The sequence below is a fragment of the Oryzias latipes genome, chromosome 11 (assembly GCF_002234675.1).
Source record: "Oryzias latipes chromosome 11, ASM223467v1".
Lineage (NCBI taxonomy): Eukaryota > Metazoa > Chordata > Actinopteri > Beloniformes > Adrianichthyidae > Oryzias > Oryzias latipes.
In genome coordinates this window covers 10,676,987-10,697,302 of record NC_019869.2, presented here as the reverse complement: position 1 = coordinate 10,697,302, position 20,316 = coordinate 10,676,987, and the positions used below count along the sequence as shown (strand labels likewise).

Sequence of the window (20,316 nt, the reverse complement as noted above, 5' to 3'; positions counted from 1 at the left end):
TTTTTTTTTTCCAAGCTCGCCATCACTAAACAGTGACAGTAATAACAGCTAATTTTGCAGGCAATATATAAGAGCTTACTGCGGTGTGCAAACACTTTCCCACCTGGATTTGCTTATTTAACCATCAGCAAGAAAGCCGTGCTGGCGCTTTTTGGTTATATTCTGTGTTGGAGAAGCAGGAAAAAGGTAAGGATGAGACTAACACTTGGACCATTTTAGAGGTTGTGCTTTAACTTTCCTGTAAGGGATTAAGATTTGGATAAAGTAGATGTTCCCTGAAGCCAGGTTAATGAAAATATATGGTGATTTGGCTGAATAATTTGTGTTATAGGACTGCAAAGAGTGATGCGTAAATCTAGTGATCTTGGGTGAAATGATGGGAGATGCAGTCTGACACGATCCTTTCCTGCAACCACACCCCCATCCTCTGCACCTCTATCTATCTATCTATCTATCTATCTATCTATCTATCTATCTATCTATCTATCTATCTATCTATCTATCTATCTATCTATCTATCTATCTATCTATCTATCTATCTATCTATCTATCTATCTATCTATCTATCTATCTATCTATCTATCTATCTATCTATCTATCTATCTATCTATCTATCAAATTGGAAACTTTTTAACAAGGCGCATCAAAGCTTTCTGCAGTCTTTATGATGTTTAGTCCTGTTTGGGTCTCCTTAAAAGGATACCCCCCACCCCAACCCCCAGCCTGACGGGGGCCCCAGGTAGCAGGGGTGCATGTACACCAGTGGGGCATCAGTGATTTGACAGCTGCACCCCCCCCCCCTTTTTTTTTTTTCAAGCGTCATTTAATTTCAGCTAATATCCCGAACGCTCAGTCTCCTAAGCAATTTGTATATGAATAACGGAATAATTTCCCCTTTTGTTCCATCTGTGCTACCTCAAATCCAAATAAAGATGCCTTTTAGTATTAAAAGTGGTAGAAAATTACAGGTAATTATCTTTGACGGTAAAAACGCTGTAATCAGCGGGCTACATCAAAAACTTACCCTAATTATGCCTGCATTTATGAGAATGGGGAAGGGGAAAAAAAGCCTCACTTGGATAAAAACCCCTTAAATTGTCCCAAATATCTCCTTCATATTGAACGCCACTGCAGCTGGCTGCTTTGTTCAGCATCGATCCCGTGGAGCTTGGCATTTAACCGCCCGCATTAGGACGGAGAGAAGGGAGAAAACATTTTGTCAATACTTCTAATAGCTGAGAGTGAAATGACAAGATAAGCTGGACCTGGAGCAAATGTCTTCCGAGGTGAATGGAGACATGGTAAGTTGATTTCCTCTGCTTGGTCTTCATTTGATAAATCTATACAGGCCAATGTGAGAGATCTTCATCACCCACTGGGTTTATTTGAAATGTTTCATGAAAACTGGCTTTCATTGAGCAATGTGTCATCAACTTATGCTCACATTGTCTGATATAAGCTTGCATGCGGGAAGTAGGCCTGCTCTGATGTGATGTTGGCCCAATAAGAGGCATAAAAAAGGCTGGAAAATGAATACTGTTTTTCGAGGGGAAAATCACGCAACAGCAGGCGCATGTTTTAGGCACGGTTTACTCAATCTGACAAAACATAAAAAGTGTATGTACAGCTAAAATCGCAGATCATATTTACAGACAGATCATACTCTTGCATGTCGGAGAGGGAAAAAAAGGTATAAGGCAGCCAGGTGCCCACCAAAAAAAGGTAACCAGAGCGCACGGAGAGCATTACGCAGTCTTTGCTCCATAGGTCAAAAACGTCAGTGTTAATATTTGGTATATTAATGTTCAGATGTTGACATGAATGAAAGCTTAACAGATGCAAGCCCACGGGACAGCCATCTATAAAAAAAATCAAAAAAAGGGGTAAGTCCTCTCGTTTGTGGGGGCTGTGGCTGATCCTGCAGCAGAGCAGGAGCGCGGCCATCGCTCCTGCAGCATCCAGTCTCTGCGTGCAGTCAAAATGTGCAGCTTGTAGATCAGGAAACCTCTTGACAAGTCTGCCTATCTCTGCATTGAGTCTTGATGTGGGGAGGAATACCAGTGAGAGTAACCGGGCATGTAGCTGTTGGCCGGCATGTTAACTCCTTTGGAAGAGGCAGAGACGTCCCAAATTGGGGGAATAGTCGGGGAGCGCGGGGATAAAGACATGGAGCCCTGGATGGGGTCACTCTCGTGGGGGTTGCTGCCTTGTTTCAGCAGCTTCTTGAACTTTGACCTTTTATTCTGGAACCAAATCTTTACCTACAGGAAAAAAAAACGGATGATTGGTTACATTTAGAAAGAATAAAATGAAAAAAAAGAGACAAAATATCGTGCAATTGTGATTTCAATCGATTAAATCGATGATGAAAAATGCATGAACGCAAAGCAGGACATGCCTCTCCCTCCATACCTGCGTTTGGGTCAGTCCCAGAGAGGCTGCCAGCTCGGCGCGCTCCGGTAAAGCGAGGTACTGTGTTTGCTGGAAACGATGGTTCAGTGCTTGAAGCTGCAAACTGGAATAAATTGTCCGTGGTTTGCGGATTTTCTTGCCTTTTCCGTTAAAACGAATCTCCCCATTTTCGATCACTGTCGTTTTCTGCTGCTCTGCAACAAAAACAAACAAGGTTATTTATCAAAAGCGGCGTATAGTCAGACTGCGCTCCTTTTTTGCGCACGAGCGAAATGCAACGTTTCAAGCTGAGCGAAAAATCTCTGTGAGAGCAAAATCTGTGGAAAATAGAAAGGACAAAAAATAAAATAAAGTGTGGAAATGTTCAATCAAGTGCTGCATTTCAAGCCCCTTGCAGCTACAGTCCTCTTACGTTGTCATATTTCGAATATTGCCGGTAATGATATGTCAATTAAATGCTAATTACAACATTCAAGGCGTGCGGCTGCCTAATTTTCAGAGGTAGTTGGTGAGGATTGCACGGCAGAGACGATCACATATCGAGATTTTTTTTGTGTACAAGTTTTAGGGTTGCTAAACAGCAAGGCTGTTAAAAAAGAAGTCTGGATTTCCAAACATCCGGTGCCATTGATTTACGCACACTTTTCTTCAGCGTTTGCGAAGATCACTTCCAAATCTGGGGCGGTTGTGCTGCGACGTGGATATGACAGCGATATTGGCAAAGAGAAAGCTTTGATCCGGTGGTGTTATGCGCCGGGGATGGACGCGCAAAATGGGGTTGCTTACCTGCGCCATCTAACCTTGTCTGTCCGCCCGTGTTGTTGTGATAGGATGGCAAGTAGGGGCTGTGGTGCGGATGGCTCACGTAAGGGTAGGGTAACGACCTGTTGTAGGTGTTGCTCCCGGGATAGGGGCTGTTGTCGTGCTGGTGGTGCGCGTGTGAGCCGGAGTGAAGACAGTGCAGCGGGTAGTGGCCGCCGGCCATCGACGGGGAGCTCTGCTGTGAGTGCGACTGCTGCCCAAACTCCATGAAAGCCGACTTGGAGGAGTCCTGAGTCTCCAGACCGTCAGCCATCGTAGTCATGGTCATCATCGAATTTTTCTGCCTTGAGAGCACTCACCCCCCTCTCTCTCAAGACCAAATCGGGCTCCTCTCTCTCGCTGTGCTCTTGTCTCTCCCCCTCTCCTCCGCGAGCAGATGTTCTCCTGTTAACACACGATTTTCCCAGACGCGTCTTTAATGCCCCCACCCACCTCCCCTCCACCTTGTCCCGTGATATTCGCAAACTGAATCTTGGAAGGTAGGCATAAGTTAAGGGAGTGTTTTTAAGGTAGATTCTGTTAAAATTGAGCCCTTGCTTCCAGACTTGATGCAGACACTACAAGTAAAATGGTTTGTCTCCAAAGGGCAGTGCTTGCCGATTGGTCATCCAGGCCAACGTCATCAGAGCGCTACGTTTCACAGAGACTTGAGCTGGAGTTAACCCACCTAACCAGCTCCCACCACAACTACAGGGGGAAATAATATGTGGTGGGAAATACGCCTAATTCCTACAGACAAGTTTCGCGCGTAAAACCAGGTTCTTTGGAGGTGCCTGTTTTTTTTTCTTTATCACAAAACTCAAAATTACGCACGATGCGCAACACGGTGACTGAGATTGATGGGCCAGCAGTCTTTTTTCTTCCCCCCAGGCTTCAAGGAAGTAATTACACAGCGGAGCCTAAACATTAGACAAAACTCTACACAAAGGTTAAGTTTCGAAACGATTTTTTCCCCCGGATTTAGAAGAATAAAATACAATATTTGGAAAATTTCACCAAATTTGCATTAACGTTCTTGTTATATACTTTAGAAATCAAAACTAAATCGAATGATTTTTGCTTTACTTTATACAATTGCTTAAATGGATTCTTTAGAAAAACATGTTCAGAAATATTTTTTTAGTATTGGATGTGACCTAATGAGAGGGCCCCTCCCCCAGCTTCCCAAAAAATAACACATATCATATAAGTTGGGTTGATTGACCATATGATTAAAAGATCCTCAGACAATTCATATTATCGCGCGCCTGACACAACCAACAACGATATGCCTGAAGGACAATAGGTTATTTTGCAGGAAAAGGGGGGACACCCAGCTAAAATGACAGTGTCTTTCATCCGCGTTGTACGAGGCCTCCATATGTGTAAATTACCCCGTTTGTGTGCAATGTTCGATTCCAAAAATCAAAATTTAGACGTTATTTCAACCCCTAGAATCTTCATTTCACAACTTGAAGAGTTTTCAAGGAAAAAAAAAGGATGTGCGTTGGAAAATAATTATGGCTGCAATCAAGTTACTATGAAAACCTATTTGATTAGCGGCCACACTTTACTCAAATTGCAGCTATAAAATTAAGAACAATTCGCCTGTAATGATTATGGACTGGATTTTATTTTGGGAGGGTGGAATAAAAGTGGATATAGCATAAATTATCCCGTAATTATACACCAGTGTGGCCTCAATTATCCTCTTATCAAAAATGGTTGTCTAAATGCAGCGTTTAGTTTCAATTTTCTCCTTTTCTGAAACAAGAACTTGGTACCTTGCTATTATCGTCAGCTTACGGTTGTTATTTACTTTGTGGGATTTAAAAGTGCACAACCCAGCAGGATAATCATTTTACAGCAGCGGACCCGGAGAGGAGCACTGAGGCGGGGATGAGAGCAGAAGACTCCCAGACGGATTGGTTCACGCGCTTATTTGTCACTTTTTATTTGGGAATATTACATTTTCGGGAGAGCAAAGGATGTTGCAGGTAGGAGTTTGGTTTTATTGCCTGTGTTTTAAAGCTCGCAGTGGCCTTGCATGAGTCTAGACACCTCGGTCACCCTTCAGTGATCTAACACAGTGGCCAGTTCCCATGCATGCCCGCGTTCCACTTGGACACGCAGCGGAGAAACCAGATCCTTTACCTTTTCTAATCGCCTTTGAGTTCCTCTACAAAGACACACATGCTTTGCAGGGATTCTGGCCGTTTCCCTGCGGAGGGGCTCGATTAAGCGATACACATCCTCCTCTTTTTTTCCCTCCTTTGCATCATGCGTGCGCCACTGCGGGAGAAGTTGCGGGACGAAGGGGTGCAGATGGATGAGAGAGGGGCGTGTTGGTGGTTCGTCTGCGCGCAGGCATCGGTGGACATGAAGTGTTGAAAGCACGGATTTGCTTCACACTGATGCTTTAAAAAATGTCAAATGTGGCCTGCACGCGAGCAAAAACCGCATCTTAAATACATTAAAAAATTAAAATCAAACATTTTATTACAGGCAAAAAGCACGTTTTTGTTTTAAAATCAGGTAAATGAAACCTATAAAATATGGTTTCTTATGATATTTAGCGCTGTGACCAATAATCTCGCATTATATTAGTTCATAACCTCATACTGAGAAGAATTCATTTTACATTTGGGATCGTCAAAATGTCAATCACAAAATGAACAGTTGCAAATCCAGAAATCACTTTGTCCCTAAGTAGATGATTGACCTTCAGCTCAATCAATGGCTGTGGTGGTTTAACAGAAGTGGTCTTTATTTCCTGCTGTCTTATAAACGCTGATGAATGACTCTCTAAAATCACTCCAGTGTCCCACCGCTGGGGCCGCGCAAGTCTGGGGTTTCCCCCGTCTGGGATGCATGAAAACGGAGAATATTTCGCTCTTAAATTACAGATGAAAGTTTGTTCCATGGTGTGACTGATAAATTAGATGGAATAGGCTTCATTAAATTATGTGTACACATGTATTCGTATTATAGGATTTGATTTTCAATGCCTCATTTCTGTTCTTCATTGAAGTCATTTTTTGACGTTTTATTTACGCCTTAAGGAAGTTCTGGTCCATGAACACGTGTTCAAGTGGAAGCCTCTTCCTCTGCTTTTCTGGGGTTGACACTGCAGACAGAGATCCAGAAGTTCTTGATCAGCATGCCTTCTTTTTTTCATAGCTTCCTGTTTGGTCAGGCGCCGACTGCAGCTCTCCGGTTTCGCCATTTGTGGTGAAGTGGCAGAACAAGTGCAACAAATGCACCTGTCAAAATAACACGGTCATTTGTGGACATGTTCTTTTCTGTTTAACACAGACATCCCCATAAAAAATATCCATCAAAATTCATTTAAATGACGGCGCTGCGCCTTTACGCAGACAAATTGCGCACAGTTTATAATGTAAACCCAGTCGTATCGGGCTTTGATGTGATTTGCAAAAGGGTGTGAGTAAACCAAGAAGAATTATTATGGTTTTGTCATAAAGAAAACCATGCGCTATCAGACGGGAGGGGCTGTTTACAATAGGTTCTGCATGATAAATAAGCGCATTATCCACCGTGTAAAAAGCGACATTGGCATATGCATGGCTCCAGCCAGGTGCAGGCGAAAGGGCCTTCAGATGGACCCAGAGTAGCGTGCTGGTAGAGGAGCTAAATGGCCATAAACAAGCAGAGCTGTGCAAGGTGAGTCCTCACAGCCTCTCGTGGACTAATGGATTTAATTTGTTGCAGCTGAAGCCGCACTGGTCCATCTCGAGGCTCCTGTCTTAATTAGGACTGCTTGTTTCTCTTGTCGCCCCTATTTTTATTGGATATAGCCACACCTGACCTAACGGACTACTTCTCCTTCTAGTGCCACGTGGTGTTTGCACCCTCGTTTGTTCCTTAAAAGAAAACAAACGCAGGAGAGACGGCATGGAACAATGTAAACGACGAGTAATTACTGGGAAATTACTCAGGGAAAAGATAAATGTTTGGGACATTTGTTGCGCACCATTACGCTCATATTATTTTAGTTATATTAGTTTATAATTCTGGCCCCGATCAGAGTCGATTTGCTCAAACCCAATCATTTTGCGCACAATCATAAAAGGTCCACATAGAAAAATATATGAATCAGAATTTGTGACTATATCTCCAGAGAGGGCCAGGGTTCAGTACAGTTCCCCTCTTTTCCTCTTTCGACTTAATACGCAGCATTATTAGGTCTGACAGCACAGTGGTCGGTCTTGAAGGAGAGGATTTGGTCGGTAGATGACAGACAGGAAGGCCAGCAATCATGCCCCCTCCCCCTTTTTTTTTATCAGAATGTACTGTTCGATGCCGTTTATCCCTGATGATAGAAAATTGCTCTGTTGCCAGGACGCTACCGCCCAAATAGAGGGCAGGAGCAACATTTCCATTTTCCAGTTTGAAAGCCATTGAAACGAATTAGTAAAAAAAAAAAAAAAAGGAGTAAAGTGAAAAAAATCTCCCAGTAAACAAAAGAGAACAAACAAAGTAAACTCTTGAATCCACCCTTCTGGGGTTTTTTCCCTGCAAGAGCGAGTAGCTTCAACAGTTGCAAATAGTCCAAAGCTCGGGCCTGTACTTCAAAGACAATCATTTATTTCCCGACCTCCAGGAATAATTAGAGCGCCTTTTCATCTGAGAGGAAGAAAAAGATGCATGGAAGGAAAGAGCACGAGAGCGGGGGTGGTGAGGTGGTGTGGCAGAAATCAAGAGAGAATACTTGACAACGAGGAGCATTAAGCAAACTCGTGAAATGTTTAACCATTCGGCACAAATGAACAGATAGCTGTCACAGCGGGGGAAAGAGCAAAGCATCACAGAGAGGAGTTTACTGCCATCAGCACCAGCCGTAACCACAGTAACAGGTTAAACATCGGGTTAATCAATACAGAGTACTACTGTCTGAAATATTAATTATTGTGCTGGACATTTTAATAATTTAAAACCGTCCAAAAAATTTCCATGGAAATATTTTTGTTGATCTGTCAAATAAGAAAAAATAAACAATTACAAAATGTAAGGTTTGTTGCTTTGTAAAAAATACTGGTTTTTATTCATGTTATCTTTATTTTTTTTTTCAATTTTTGCCTCTTTCATTATAATCTTTAGTGTATTTTCTTGCCTAAAGCCTAAAGAAATCAGGGCACACTGGATAAAAAAGGACTAAATCCGTTTTAAGCGCTCAATACTGTTAAGATAAGATATTCATTTATTAGTCCCACGATGGGGAAATTTCCATGTTAACATATGCGTTGCAGTGCCTGCAAACCCAGAAGAAAGCCCAATAAAAATAATTCTGTTATTCTGTATATCTTTTTTTTTAATAAATGAAACACTGAAGACTCAAGTTCCAGAGAAAAATGCGCAAATTATTTATCAGAGCGCAAAGTTCGTTCTCATTCGTAAAATGAAGGCCCTGCTGCAGGAGGAAGAGCTGCACAGTCACTGCCTGCAAAGTAAAAGGGCTTGAAATTTAAGAGCTCCGCGTGAAATGAAGTGGAAGAAAAGCGAAGAAAAAGGAGTAGTCACACCTGTGCGCAGAGAAAGGCTGCGTCTTTCTCACGCGCTGCCGCACATCGCAGGAGCTGATCAGGTGGTTGTTGCGCACCTTTGAGGCACACCTTGAGGAAAATTCTGTCGGAAACGGAGGCTCAAACCAGACTGGACGGTTTGTTCTTCCAGGTTAAACTGTATTACACGTTTTGTTTTCGTTGCAGGAGCTTTTATTTAAACTATACTTTTATTTCTTCCTCATGGATGACATGTTAAAGCGCAAAGACTAGGAAAGAAGTCCATTCTGAATGGAAAACCTGGGATCATATCCCCAGAATATATAAAAAATATTATATTAAACTAGGATTTGTTTCAGAAATACCACCAAATAAATGAATACAATGTTCACAATTTTCTTAAGATTCAGTTTGTTAAAAGCAGCATTAAATAACAATGGCAGTTTTTAAGCTCAGAAAAAACTAAATAATGACCTGCACGTCTGCCACATATATACATTTAATTTACAGGACAGTCAATATAAAGCAGCTCTATGGAGGCTTTTGATCATTTGATTTATCTTATTTTGCTTTAATAGATCTGTGTGTATAGGCGTTCATTTTGAAATATTTCTATTTTTATGTTTTAAGTCATTCTGGTGAAGTAAAGGTAGATGCTGACACCACCACCCTTTAAAATGCATTAGGCCTCACCTCCATCAAAGAGGCTGGCTTTAACAGAGGACCCCTGAGCTTTAATCTTCTACAAAAAAACATTACAAAGGGCCCAGACAGCAAATAATATTTTCAGGCTCTGCAACATATTTAAATATTAACAAAGGTGCACATATTTGTTTGAATATTTCGATGTGAGTGTAGCACAGAACTAATACTTTTTATTACCAGCAGTTACAAATCTATTTAACAGTTGAATTGCTCATTGTGTCAAATGTTTCCTTTGAGTTAATGCCACTTTGTTAGTTCAGATGTATTAATTATACCAGCTCACAGAGGAATACGTAAGTCTTATCAAAAAACAATACTGAAAATATCCTTTTTTAGAAGCACCCATGCTCCAATTTGAATTTAAAGCAGACTGTTTTTACCTTTTTTTGCCTAAAATATCTAGAACTATAGTATTTGATTGTTTTTCTATCACGTTTGTCATGATTGGTTTTCTCCTGTGTGGTAGAACGCATTAAAAAAATTCAAATCTGTGTTTATTTTTCTGATAGATAACCGACATGCTCATAATAACTCATGTCCCTTTCTCTTTGTCCCCCATGACTCTGGGTTTTCATCTCACCCACCTTGCTCCTCATCCTCGCCCCTGTCCTCCATCCCTGTTTCTCCTCTCCATCTTCAACCCCCCCCCCCCCCCGCCCCCCTTCAAACCCTAACCCCAACTCTCTGGCTCCCACTTCTTCAACTCACCCCCTCCCCACCCATTAGGTACACCTCCATCCCCTCTTGGCAGCTCCATCTCCTGCTCCCCCGTCTCCTTACCCTCTCTCCGTTGGTTGGTTTCCACAGCTGTGGTGAGTGAGGGGCAGATGACCGGAGAATTGGCCCCTGGGAGAGCGCTGAGCCATCCTGGTGCTATTAGGCTCGTGGCTAATAATAGGTGTTTCAGACCGGGGGAAGATCAATCAGGGGGGGAATCATGGGGAATGTTCTGAGCAGTGCTTTTTACACATCGGCCCAGATGGATGAAATTACACTTGTCAGTTTTTAGTTGCATTACTCCCAAATTGGTTGTCTACTCTTTTTTTTCCCTCATCTCCCTCCCTCAGACCCTCTCCTCTCTTTTCTCTCACTTTGCCCCATTCATGTGTCAGTGGCCTGTTAAAAGGATTCTTTGGTGAAATCCCTGTCATTTTTGTCTTTTCCCTGTTTAGCCCTCAGCCAGCAACTTTATTGCCGGCTTGCATGCACTTAGAAGAAAGTCTTAAGGCTGGCTCAATTTTCATGTTAACAGCGAGTTGCAGCTGACATTCTGTATGTGTTCTGTGTGCATAATGAAGCTACTGGATTTTTTTTATAGTCAAATTCTGAGAGAAAGGCTGGAGAAAGTGGTGGATCCTCAAAGAGAAACACTACATGATGTATTGGTTAAAGCAGTAATCACTCTGTACGATGCAGCACTCACCAAAGTGTTTATAAAATATTGAAGACTTAGCCACTACTGTGTGCTTTCTGTCATCATTAAGGCACCAGAGAACCAAGACTACATGTTAGGTAATTGTTAATTAAAGAGTGATTACATACATTTGACATTAACTAATTGTGATTTAAATTGACACAAATAAAATTGAGTTTATTGTTATTTTTTTGTAATAATGTCCTGATTATATTTCCTCAATTAAAGTGTTTCAAAACAATGATTTGAAGAGTCATTTTTGAATTGTTTTATGAAATATGTTTTTGCTATTTGCTATGGGAAAGAAAATCATGCATCATGATCAATGAAGTTTTTGATTGTGAACAAAAAATATCAAAGATGTTACATAAAGCAAGAAGGGAATTGAAGAATACATTTTTTAACTGGTATTTGCAGTTTTTTATGAATTTTTGGTTTACATTTTCGTTTTTAAAAAGGCTTATTGTTTAGTGTCCAGAATTTGTAGTTTAAATCATGAAAGATATATATGTTTAAAGTAAACATTGAAGCATTCAGACTGCACCACAGCGTTTAGAAATACTAAATAAAATGTATTTTCTTATTTCAAACCTGTATGCCAGAAATTGCTTATTTGCAAAGTACCGTATTATCAAGAACTCCATTTTATTTAGCGTCACTGAATTGAAAAACATTAAAGAATGTTTTTTTAATATAGTTGAAAATAAATGTAGGCATGAAGGGTTTACATTTGTATAATTGATGTATTATTTAAATATTTCAAGCATTTAATTTGTTAAATTTTGGGTTTAAAATGAGAGATAGAATTGGTTGAACTGACACACTTCCTTGGTTCTGACTAAAAGTGTTAAAAAAACAAAATGTTTTACCAATACCATTGCATTTGAAGGTAGTGGTAACTGGATGACCTGAGCATTTTGTGTAATTGCGGTGAAGGCTCAGGAAGGTTAGGAAGGTGTTTTATGTGGCCGTACACACTGACCATGCAGCTTATCATCAAAACCTTCAAAGCTCCTGAAGTGTTGGATGATAAACAGTGCAGAGGCAGCTGCAAAGGTGACAATGGCGGCTCTTTTCCCTTAGGAGACACTGATTTCCTTGTGAAACCAAACTTAAACATTTCATTTTTCCTTAACAGCTGTGTCCGTTTTTTCATCTTGAAGTGGTTTATCAAAGTGATTGTTTTGTCTCACAACCTTCCCTTCTACAACCTGACATCAGAAATCTATGGCATGATAATCACAGTGGAAGATTGGCTGTGTGCTAGATAAGCGTTTTTTCCCCCCTCAGTGGAAATCAATACAGTCCCCAGATGTTGGGGTCTCCTGGTCCCTCGATCCAGAGATGTTCCTCAGTGTCTGATTGCACGAGGGAGACGGCTGGAAACAGAAAGGCTTCTTTGACTGAAAGCGTGGTGACCATGGGGGAGGAAACCGAGCCCTCTGTGAGAGAAAGAGTCTCCTTAGCAACGGCAAGAAAATTAACATTGACATCCTGACTTCCCAGCTAAACTCCTCTCAGGGCTTCTGCTGGATATTTCCATGAGGAGAGTATTAAAAAAAAAAGTTCAAATGCTGATATGAAGGCACACACTCCCCGCTTGTCTTCCATTTATATTGAAATGAGCTCTCCTCTCTTCTCTGTTTGTGTGCAGTGAATACAGAGAGTCCTAATATATGTATTTTGCTCATTTTACTGTGTGCGCTGTTTCCGCGCCTCTCCTCTGTAACTCTGTGTTTGCCTCCCGCTGTGGTAAACACAACACAGCCATGATAGCACATGCATTTCAGAAAGCTCAAAACACTGTAGAGGAGCCGAAACATTCTCAGTTTCTTCCCCTCTCCCTCCCTTTCAGCCAAGGCATTCAGCTCCCATGACTGCAAACATGCATAATGACAGCATCTCCCGGGGGCCAGCGGAGGTACCCCACTGATGTCGAGACACTCTATCCTGTCGTCACATCGGCAGTGCAAGCCAGAGCCTGGTGAGCTTTGGCAAGGCCCTACCAGAAGCTGGGCTGGGTTTTTTTTTCCCGAGTTAATAAAATGAAGTGCAAATTGGACCAGGCTTTTTGGAGCAGCTCACTGCTTCCTCCCATTACGAGGCCAGGGCGAGCGCCATGGAAGCATAAGCGTGAATACATTATAAAGTAATGAGGAAACATCCAGGAGAGGGTCATGGGGGGCCTCGAGCTGCTCCAGGTCCCTTCCGAAGAGCTTTCAGTGTGCTCCGTGATAGATTAGTCATTCACGTTTGAAGAGCCAGCGAGAGGTTGAGTTCAACAACATTACACATAGCAACAGTTGCTAAGAGTTGCAGCCAGGGAGGCCCGTTCATTTATATGTACAGTTGCTGCGGAGCAGGAATATAGATGAAAAGGATGGAGCTGTTTTTTTGCATCGCTGTTGATGACGGTGACATTTCCAACAATGCAGAACAATATTCTCCAACACAGAGAAAGTGGTTGGAACCATGGAGGAGAAAGTAATCATATCAAAGCACCACAAGAGAGACGAAATGCCACTGATATTTGTCAAAATTACATCAGTGGATTTGGCTGGATTAAAAACTCCTGCTGTTGCTGAAAAATCAACGGCAAAAGGAACGATTAAAGCAGCTCACGTGTGAGTGACAGGACTGCATCACAAACAGCTCTACGCGTTCCCTTCAGGGTGGGACAGGTGGGTGGCAGCCAGTTTAAGCCCGATACTTTCCAGTCATTCTCAGGGCAAACGCCCTTGGTCACCGATGAGGCCACGACCAGTTGCCTGATGGAACGCCATGGCAACAGCCCACACCTGCCAAGAGTTCCCCCCCATCTCTATGGTGGCCCTGAAGTGCAAATCACATCAACAAATCACTCAAGGGAAACCAAAGGAAACCAAAACACAACCCCCCCCCCCCCCAAAAAAAAAAAAAAAAAAAAAAAAAAGAAAGAAAAAATTAACGTTTGGGAAAAGTAATTTCCTGATATAAGAATAAAATGTCAAAAAATTAAACACAATGATAAATCAGAAAAGGTAGGTACTAAGGTACTATAGGAAATCCCTATTGGATGATGACGTTTGTCCATTATTTTAACTCAAAGTTATTTAGCATGAAGCGATACTGCAGCTCTGTACTAATAAAACTTTTATCGTATATGTTTACATTGAAGACGCATTAGAAAAGGCTCAAACGTCATAATCTAATCAGTGATGTCCCACAGTACCTACCACTTCTGGTTTCTTATTGTGTTTCATTTTTTAACATTTTATATTGATTTATATTCCTTTTTTTTAAATAGTGTTTTTTTGTTTCTGAATTTTGTTTTGATTTCTGAAAAACAATGTTTTCTTTCTCATTTGTTTTGCTCTTTTGATTGTCATTGCCATGTTTAGTATGTTTTTGCATTGAGTAAATTGTTGATAGTATTTGAACTTCAGGGCCACAGTACATCTCTCCTCCTGTACCCCCTCTCCTCCTCAGTCACTTCTATGTTTCCTGAAAGAAAGCCTCTGCGAACAAATAGTGGGTGCATGCCACTGCCACTCTAAATAAAGGGCAATTTTTGCGTTGTGTCTCCTTGTGCCTCCTCCTTTCTTTACTCTTTTAATATTTTTGCATAAAAAAAACAATTGCCAACATTTTTTCCTCTCCTTCTGCAGGGTGACTGCACACGTTTTCATCCTCCTCTCACATAAAACAGTGAGGAATAAAAAAACTTTGGGTGGGAAAGACAAGCGAACATGTTCCTTTGTCATTTTTCAGCTCCAGTTTTTCTGTTGTTAAACCACAGCGTTGAATAAATCCTCTGTTGAGAGCTTCAACTCAGCTGTGTTATCAATTAATCAAATTAATCAAGACTGGAGGAAGTTCTGCAGGATCCAGCCGACTAAGAGGCTGCATAAATGTTCAAGTGAACTGCTGCTTGATGGAAACCCCACAAGTAATAATCACAAAGAACAAACACAGCAGTGATGGAAGATCCTGCAGAGCTGCTTCATGTTTCCCTGCGCTTACATTAAGTTCCAGTGTTTGCTATGTTAAAAATTCAGTTTAACATTCATGGAATCAAAAAGACAAATGTTTTTAGCCTGACGATTACATGGAGCGGTGTCTGTGTGGATCTCATTCACAGTGCATGAAGGATGCTGTTAAGAGATCAGGTTTATTTATTCTAAAAAGAAAAGAAAGAAAATGGGTAAGGGTTCAGGAGGAGAGCTATCGGATCCATCCACCATATTGCATCTGTATTCTACCCGCTGATCAAGTCACTGAAAACGCCACGTGACCAAAGTTGAGTCCCTGTTGACGCGACGACCCCTCGACAAAGTTGAAATTTTTAATCTCTAGCCGTGCCGCATAAATTGCCCTGCTGCCAGACTGCCGCTCCATGCCCATCAATTAATTTGCACCACAGTGCCTCAGGTGGTTTCTGTACCATTGACTCAGCATTGAAACTGGTTGCGGGAATCGCCTTTGGTATGAACGCAGCTTAACATTTGTTTTAGTGGTATCTGTCTTTTTGTAAGTCACAAACAAGGGTGAGAGGTTACAGGTATTGTAAATATTGCTGTTTTTTGTGCCACAAACGAGTTAGAGTTACTGTAAACACAGTTAATAAAGTCTGACCGAATGACTTATCCCTGACTCTTTTGTCTTGCTTATGCACCTTATAGTTTGGTGCACCTTATACATGACATGAGGTCAAAAATAGACCATTCATTCACAGTGCACCGTATGATCCTTTAGTGAGAAAAATCACTATTTTGGCAATCCCAACTAACTTTTTCTATAAACAGCTTTTGATAAACATTTGTACCCCTGCTAGCAAAGAAACTGACATATATTGGATGTTAATGCTAAGTTGCTATTTATAGTTAGTCCATTGGTGTTGTTGCATAGTAATGACCATACCTATTAATGACCATACCTATTAGGAATATCTTATCCTATCTTATCTTATCTTATCTTATCTTATCTTATCTTATCTTATCTTATCTTATCTTATCTTATCTTATCTTATCTTATCTTATCTTATCTTATCTTATCTTATCTTATCTTATCTTATCTTATCTTATCTTATCTTATCTTATCTTATCTTATCTTATTTGGTTGTATGGCTGGATTTATAAACCTACATTAGATCTCCTAAAACGATAAACAAGGGGGTCAAGGCACAACAAAAGACAAATGAAGATGCTTACTGAGGTAAAATGTGGCAAAAAGCTAGAATCCTGTAGAAGACGAACCCTTACAAACACATTTTCAGATGTAATGTCTGCTTTTAGAACTATTCCGGTCGAGCATGACCAAATTATTAATGCTAAGCTGCCAAAGCTATGGGAGGTATGGAATAAAGGGCGAAGAGAAAAACACCAATGAATGGTGGCTGAAAAACTCATTGACAGAGCAGGGATTAGTAAAGCTATGTTTAAGTTCAGCAGGATATCATGCTGCTCTCTTAGTGATCATATTAATCCATGCATGCAAGGAGAAAAACACATATTCCTGTGACAATTACAAAAGTACTGCAACAAACACTGCACGAGACAGAAAACAACAACTTTTAAAAACAAAAACAGCTTTAAAAGAACTTTGCAGCTGGTGTCACAACAGAAATTGGTCATACGTGAATACACGTGAAAAAACTGAGGAAAGTTGTTGTCTTAACGTGAAATTTTCACAGATGTATCACGAATGAACCACGTTAAAACAACGAAAGAAGTATGAACAAAATACGCAACTAACACGTAAATTATTATTATTAATGATTATTGTGCTGTTTCTATGTAATTTCTTAGGGATTTGTGTGTCAGTTTTGTAATTTTACCGTGATATGTGCGCCATTTATGCAATAATAAAGTTATACATAAGTGAAAAGTTATACATGGAATGGTTGCGTATGTATCTCGCAAAACAAAACACAGTTGCATGAGAAGAGTATCAATTAGCATATAACCTCCTCTAACCAATCCCCGCTATCATCTTGTCTTGTATATGTGTTTATGTTCATACATTTGTCTGATTTGGATTGTTTTATCGCTAATTTACTTTTAGGTTAACTGCTAATTTTACTGACTGTATTCTTTAAAATGTACGTAATGTTATGTAAGTATGTCATCTTATTTGGATCTTTTAGGGTGATTTTAACACCCAGCTAGAGACTGCCGATGAAAAATAGCCCTTTGGCTAACTCTGGCATATTGACAGGAATGCTTATTAATATGCGCTGTCCCTGTATTGAATAAATAAAAAATAAAAAAACAATTTGCACGTAAACTACGCATGAACTGCATACTTTTAACCGAACCAAGAACTTTGAACAGCACAAAACCGAATTCACGTAAAGACCCGTCGGCCGAAACCCTCACCGGACATCAATGAATGACAAACACAAGAAACACTTGTGTATTACGTGTATCACGCATGTATCACGAAAGACCAAAATTTGAAAAAAAACTGTGCAAATTCGCAAAATGTAAGTAGTGGCTGCTTGACATGGCCTTTAGACTGTCCACAGACAGAAACTGCCTGAGAACAGAAATCCCTTATAAACCGTCCTCTTTGGGAGCAAACTGTAGACAGACCTTTGTGTAAACAAGAAAACCACAGTGCCTGTTCGCTGGGAAAATTATCACAGCTCACAGAAAGAAAACGTCTCCTCTTTCACAAAGCTGAATGGACATTGTAAGATGGATGTGAATGACAGGTGTGAAGTGGCCAAAACATCAAAGTCAGAAACAACAGTCTTCGTGTGTTCACAGGAGGAAAGCAAACAGATGACAAGAAATATCATACAATAAAGAGTTAGAAAAGATACAGCAGGCATTTTTTTGGTCAAACTATTAGAGCAAGGAGATCAGCTGGTTTTTATTTCTATTAAAAAATGCAGACACATGGTGGGATTTAATACAGAAATGTACTTTGATGAAAGTGTTACAGATAGTTGTTGTTTGGATCAAGCAGAAGGACAATATTTTTAAGATAAACATGTCCACCTTTTTTTTCAAACAACAAAGCTTTATTGTAATAAAAGTGAGCATGTTCAAAAGAAGCAGGAGCAGACTTACATGAACCTGATGCCTGTTGGCTCCCAAGAAAGTGGTCACAGCAAGAGAGCTGTCAGATGACAAGAGTGTGAAAAACTCAAAACTCTCTCACTCTAGTAATTCAGCAACAATCCTTCAAAAAATGTGGTTCTCTGTCAGCTGTGGAACTGGGTAAAAAAGTATTTAGTCAGTCGCCGATTGTGCAAGTTGTCCCACTTAAAAAGATGAGAGAGGCCAGTAATTTCCATCATATGTATACTTCAATTATGAGCGACAAGATGACAAAAAAATCCATAAAATTCCACTGTCTGATTTCTAAGAATTAATTTGTAAATTATTGTGGAAAATAAGTATTTGGTCACCTACAAACAAACAAGATTTCTGGCTCTCACAGACCTGTAACTTATTCTGTAAGAGGATCCTCTGTCCTCCACTTGTTACCTGTATTAATGAAATCTGTTTGAACTGGTTATCTATATAAAAGACACCTGTCCACAACTTCTAAGAGTCACACTCCAAACTCCACTATGGCCAAGACCAAAGAGCTGTCTGAGGACACCAATAAGTAAATTTTGACCTGCACCAGGCTGGGAAAACTGAATCTGCAACAGTTAAAAAGCTTGGTGTGAAGAAATCAACTGTGGGAGCAATTATTAGGAAATGGAAGACATACCAGACAACTGATAATCTCCCTCCATCTGGGGCTCCCTGCAAGATCTCACCCTGTGGGGTCAAAATGAATACAAGAACGGAGCAAAAATCCCAGAACCAGACGGGGGACCTAGTGAATGACCTGGAGAGAGCTGGGGCCAAAGTATCAAAGGCTACCATCAGTAACACACTACACCACTACAGATATATATAAAAAAAATCCAAACTAAATGACAAAAGGAAAAATGCAGGGGGGCAAGTAATGTGCCTTGAAAGCAAAACACAGACATATAAAATATAAATAATCAAGCAAGCAGCCAATGTCTTCAACTAACCATGACAAGTAACTTTATACTTGAGAGTTTTTGGTTTTTGGGTTGTCTGGACCCAAAGTAGTGGCTGCATCTTCCAGGGAGCACAGTTGTGTCCTGAGGCTCGTACAGCAACCTAAACGAACACAATGAAACTGGAATGTACAATTGTTATGCACATTGGGAGGAATTTGTAAGGATAATGCAACTTACACACACCCATGACGTACAGTGTGCTCACACTACACTCTAATCATTGGTAAGTCGTGCGTATGACACCTGTAGGATGCTGAAAAACAACACTCTGATTGTTTCCTAAATTCTAATAGTTGGGCTGAACGCAAGGAGTGCACACCTACCGGTAATTGAGAAGCCCTAACGGGCTTTTTTTGGAGTGGGCAGGATTTGGTGGGGTGAAAAATCCGTGCGACACTCCTGTGTATCACCCACTTCACCCTGATGAGTGTTCACTGCGACTTGTCATCTACAGCATGGCCATAGAGAAACTTTTTTCATTTTTAGCCCACAGTCACCCCGTATCCACCTGTAAGGACAGTTGTGACTAAGGCAAAATATAAACCCCTCTTAATGCATAAATGGATAAACTGCTATTAAAAATGGAAAATAGAAAATAAATCGGTTTCCATTGACTGGCTTGAATTAATTGGTGTAATTACATACATGAAGAACAAACATAAAGTACAGCTAACTAAAAGTTTTTTCTTTAAATTGTCATGTATTTGTAAATGCTTTTAATAATCATGTGCCTGTAAATTAGCATTGTGCAAATGATGCTAGCATCCTATTTGTGCATTAATGCTCTACCTAACCTCAAAGGTAGCAAGACAACTTTAACTTAAGTTATAACAGATCTAGTGATGACAGATCTGTAATTTGATCACTCGGTCTGACCCAGATCTCATTGTCACTGTCTTTTAGAGATATTAAATTAACAAATCAGCCGCTAATTTATAGTTTTCTTTATTTAAATTTACACTCCAAATGTCCATTTTGGAAACTACATTATTTTGTTTTCCTCCTCTGCTGCTCCTGAGGCCGTCCTATTCACAGTTTAGCGTGCTGAGGAATGTTTGTTCAAGTTCAAGCAGATATACTGTGCTGATGAAGGGTCAGCGAGGGCAGTCCAGTCCAAAAGAGGCCAACAAAAACAACTCATGGGCCTTGTTTGGGCAAAATATTCTATGGTGTCTGGCTAATGTCTCCCGTTGAAATAATCAGAATTATATAAAGCATTTTTTTCTTTTTCAGTTTTCTGTTAAAATAACACATTTTTATACGAAGGAGCCATTAAGTTGCACATGGGATTTCTAAGGGTCCCAAATGAAGAGATGCAGAAACTAGAAGAGACATTTTTACATGCATTAATCTAAACCCAATAAAGGAAACTGTCCCTGTGTTTGCGTTTAAACTTTTTTTGGGGGCAACTGGTTTATTTAAATAAACAT

At 40.4% G+C, this 20,316-nt stretch overlaps 1 protein-coding gene and 1 long non-coding RNA gene across 2 annotated transcripts; one reads left to right on the top strand and one right to left on the bottom strand.

The window, feature by feature from the left end:
* Positions 1-1,572: 1,572 nt before the first annotated feature.
* On the bottom strand, positions 1,573-3,772 carry dlx6 (distal-less homeobox 6). The gene is made up of 3 exons (XM_004073844.4): positions 3,199-3,772; positions 2,413-2,606; positions 1,573-2,261 (listed from the first exon to the last, which is right to left on the bottom strand). The coding sequence occupies exons 1-3, from the start codon at positions 3,503-3,505 to the stop codon at positions 2,022-2,024; spliced, it is 741 nt and encodes a 246-aa protein (XP_004073892.1). The 5' UTR covers positions 3,506-3,772; the 3' UTR covers positions 1,573-2,021.
* A 490-nt stretch (positions 3,773-4,262) lies between these two features.
* On the top strand, positions 4,263-11,098 carry LOC111948211. Its single transcript, XR_002874173.1, has 2 exons — positions 4,263-5,210; positions 10,167-11,098. It is a non-coding gene; the product is annotated as an uncharacterized LOC111948211 (long non-coding RNA).
* The last annotated feature ends 9,218 nt before the right edge of the window (positions 11,099-20,316 follow it).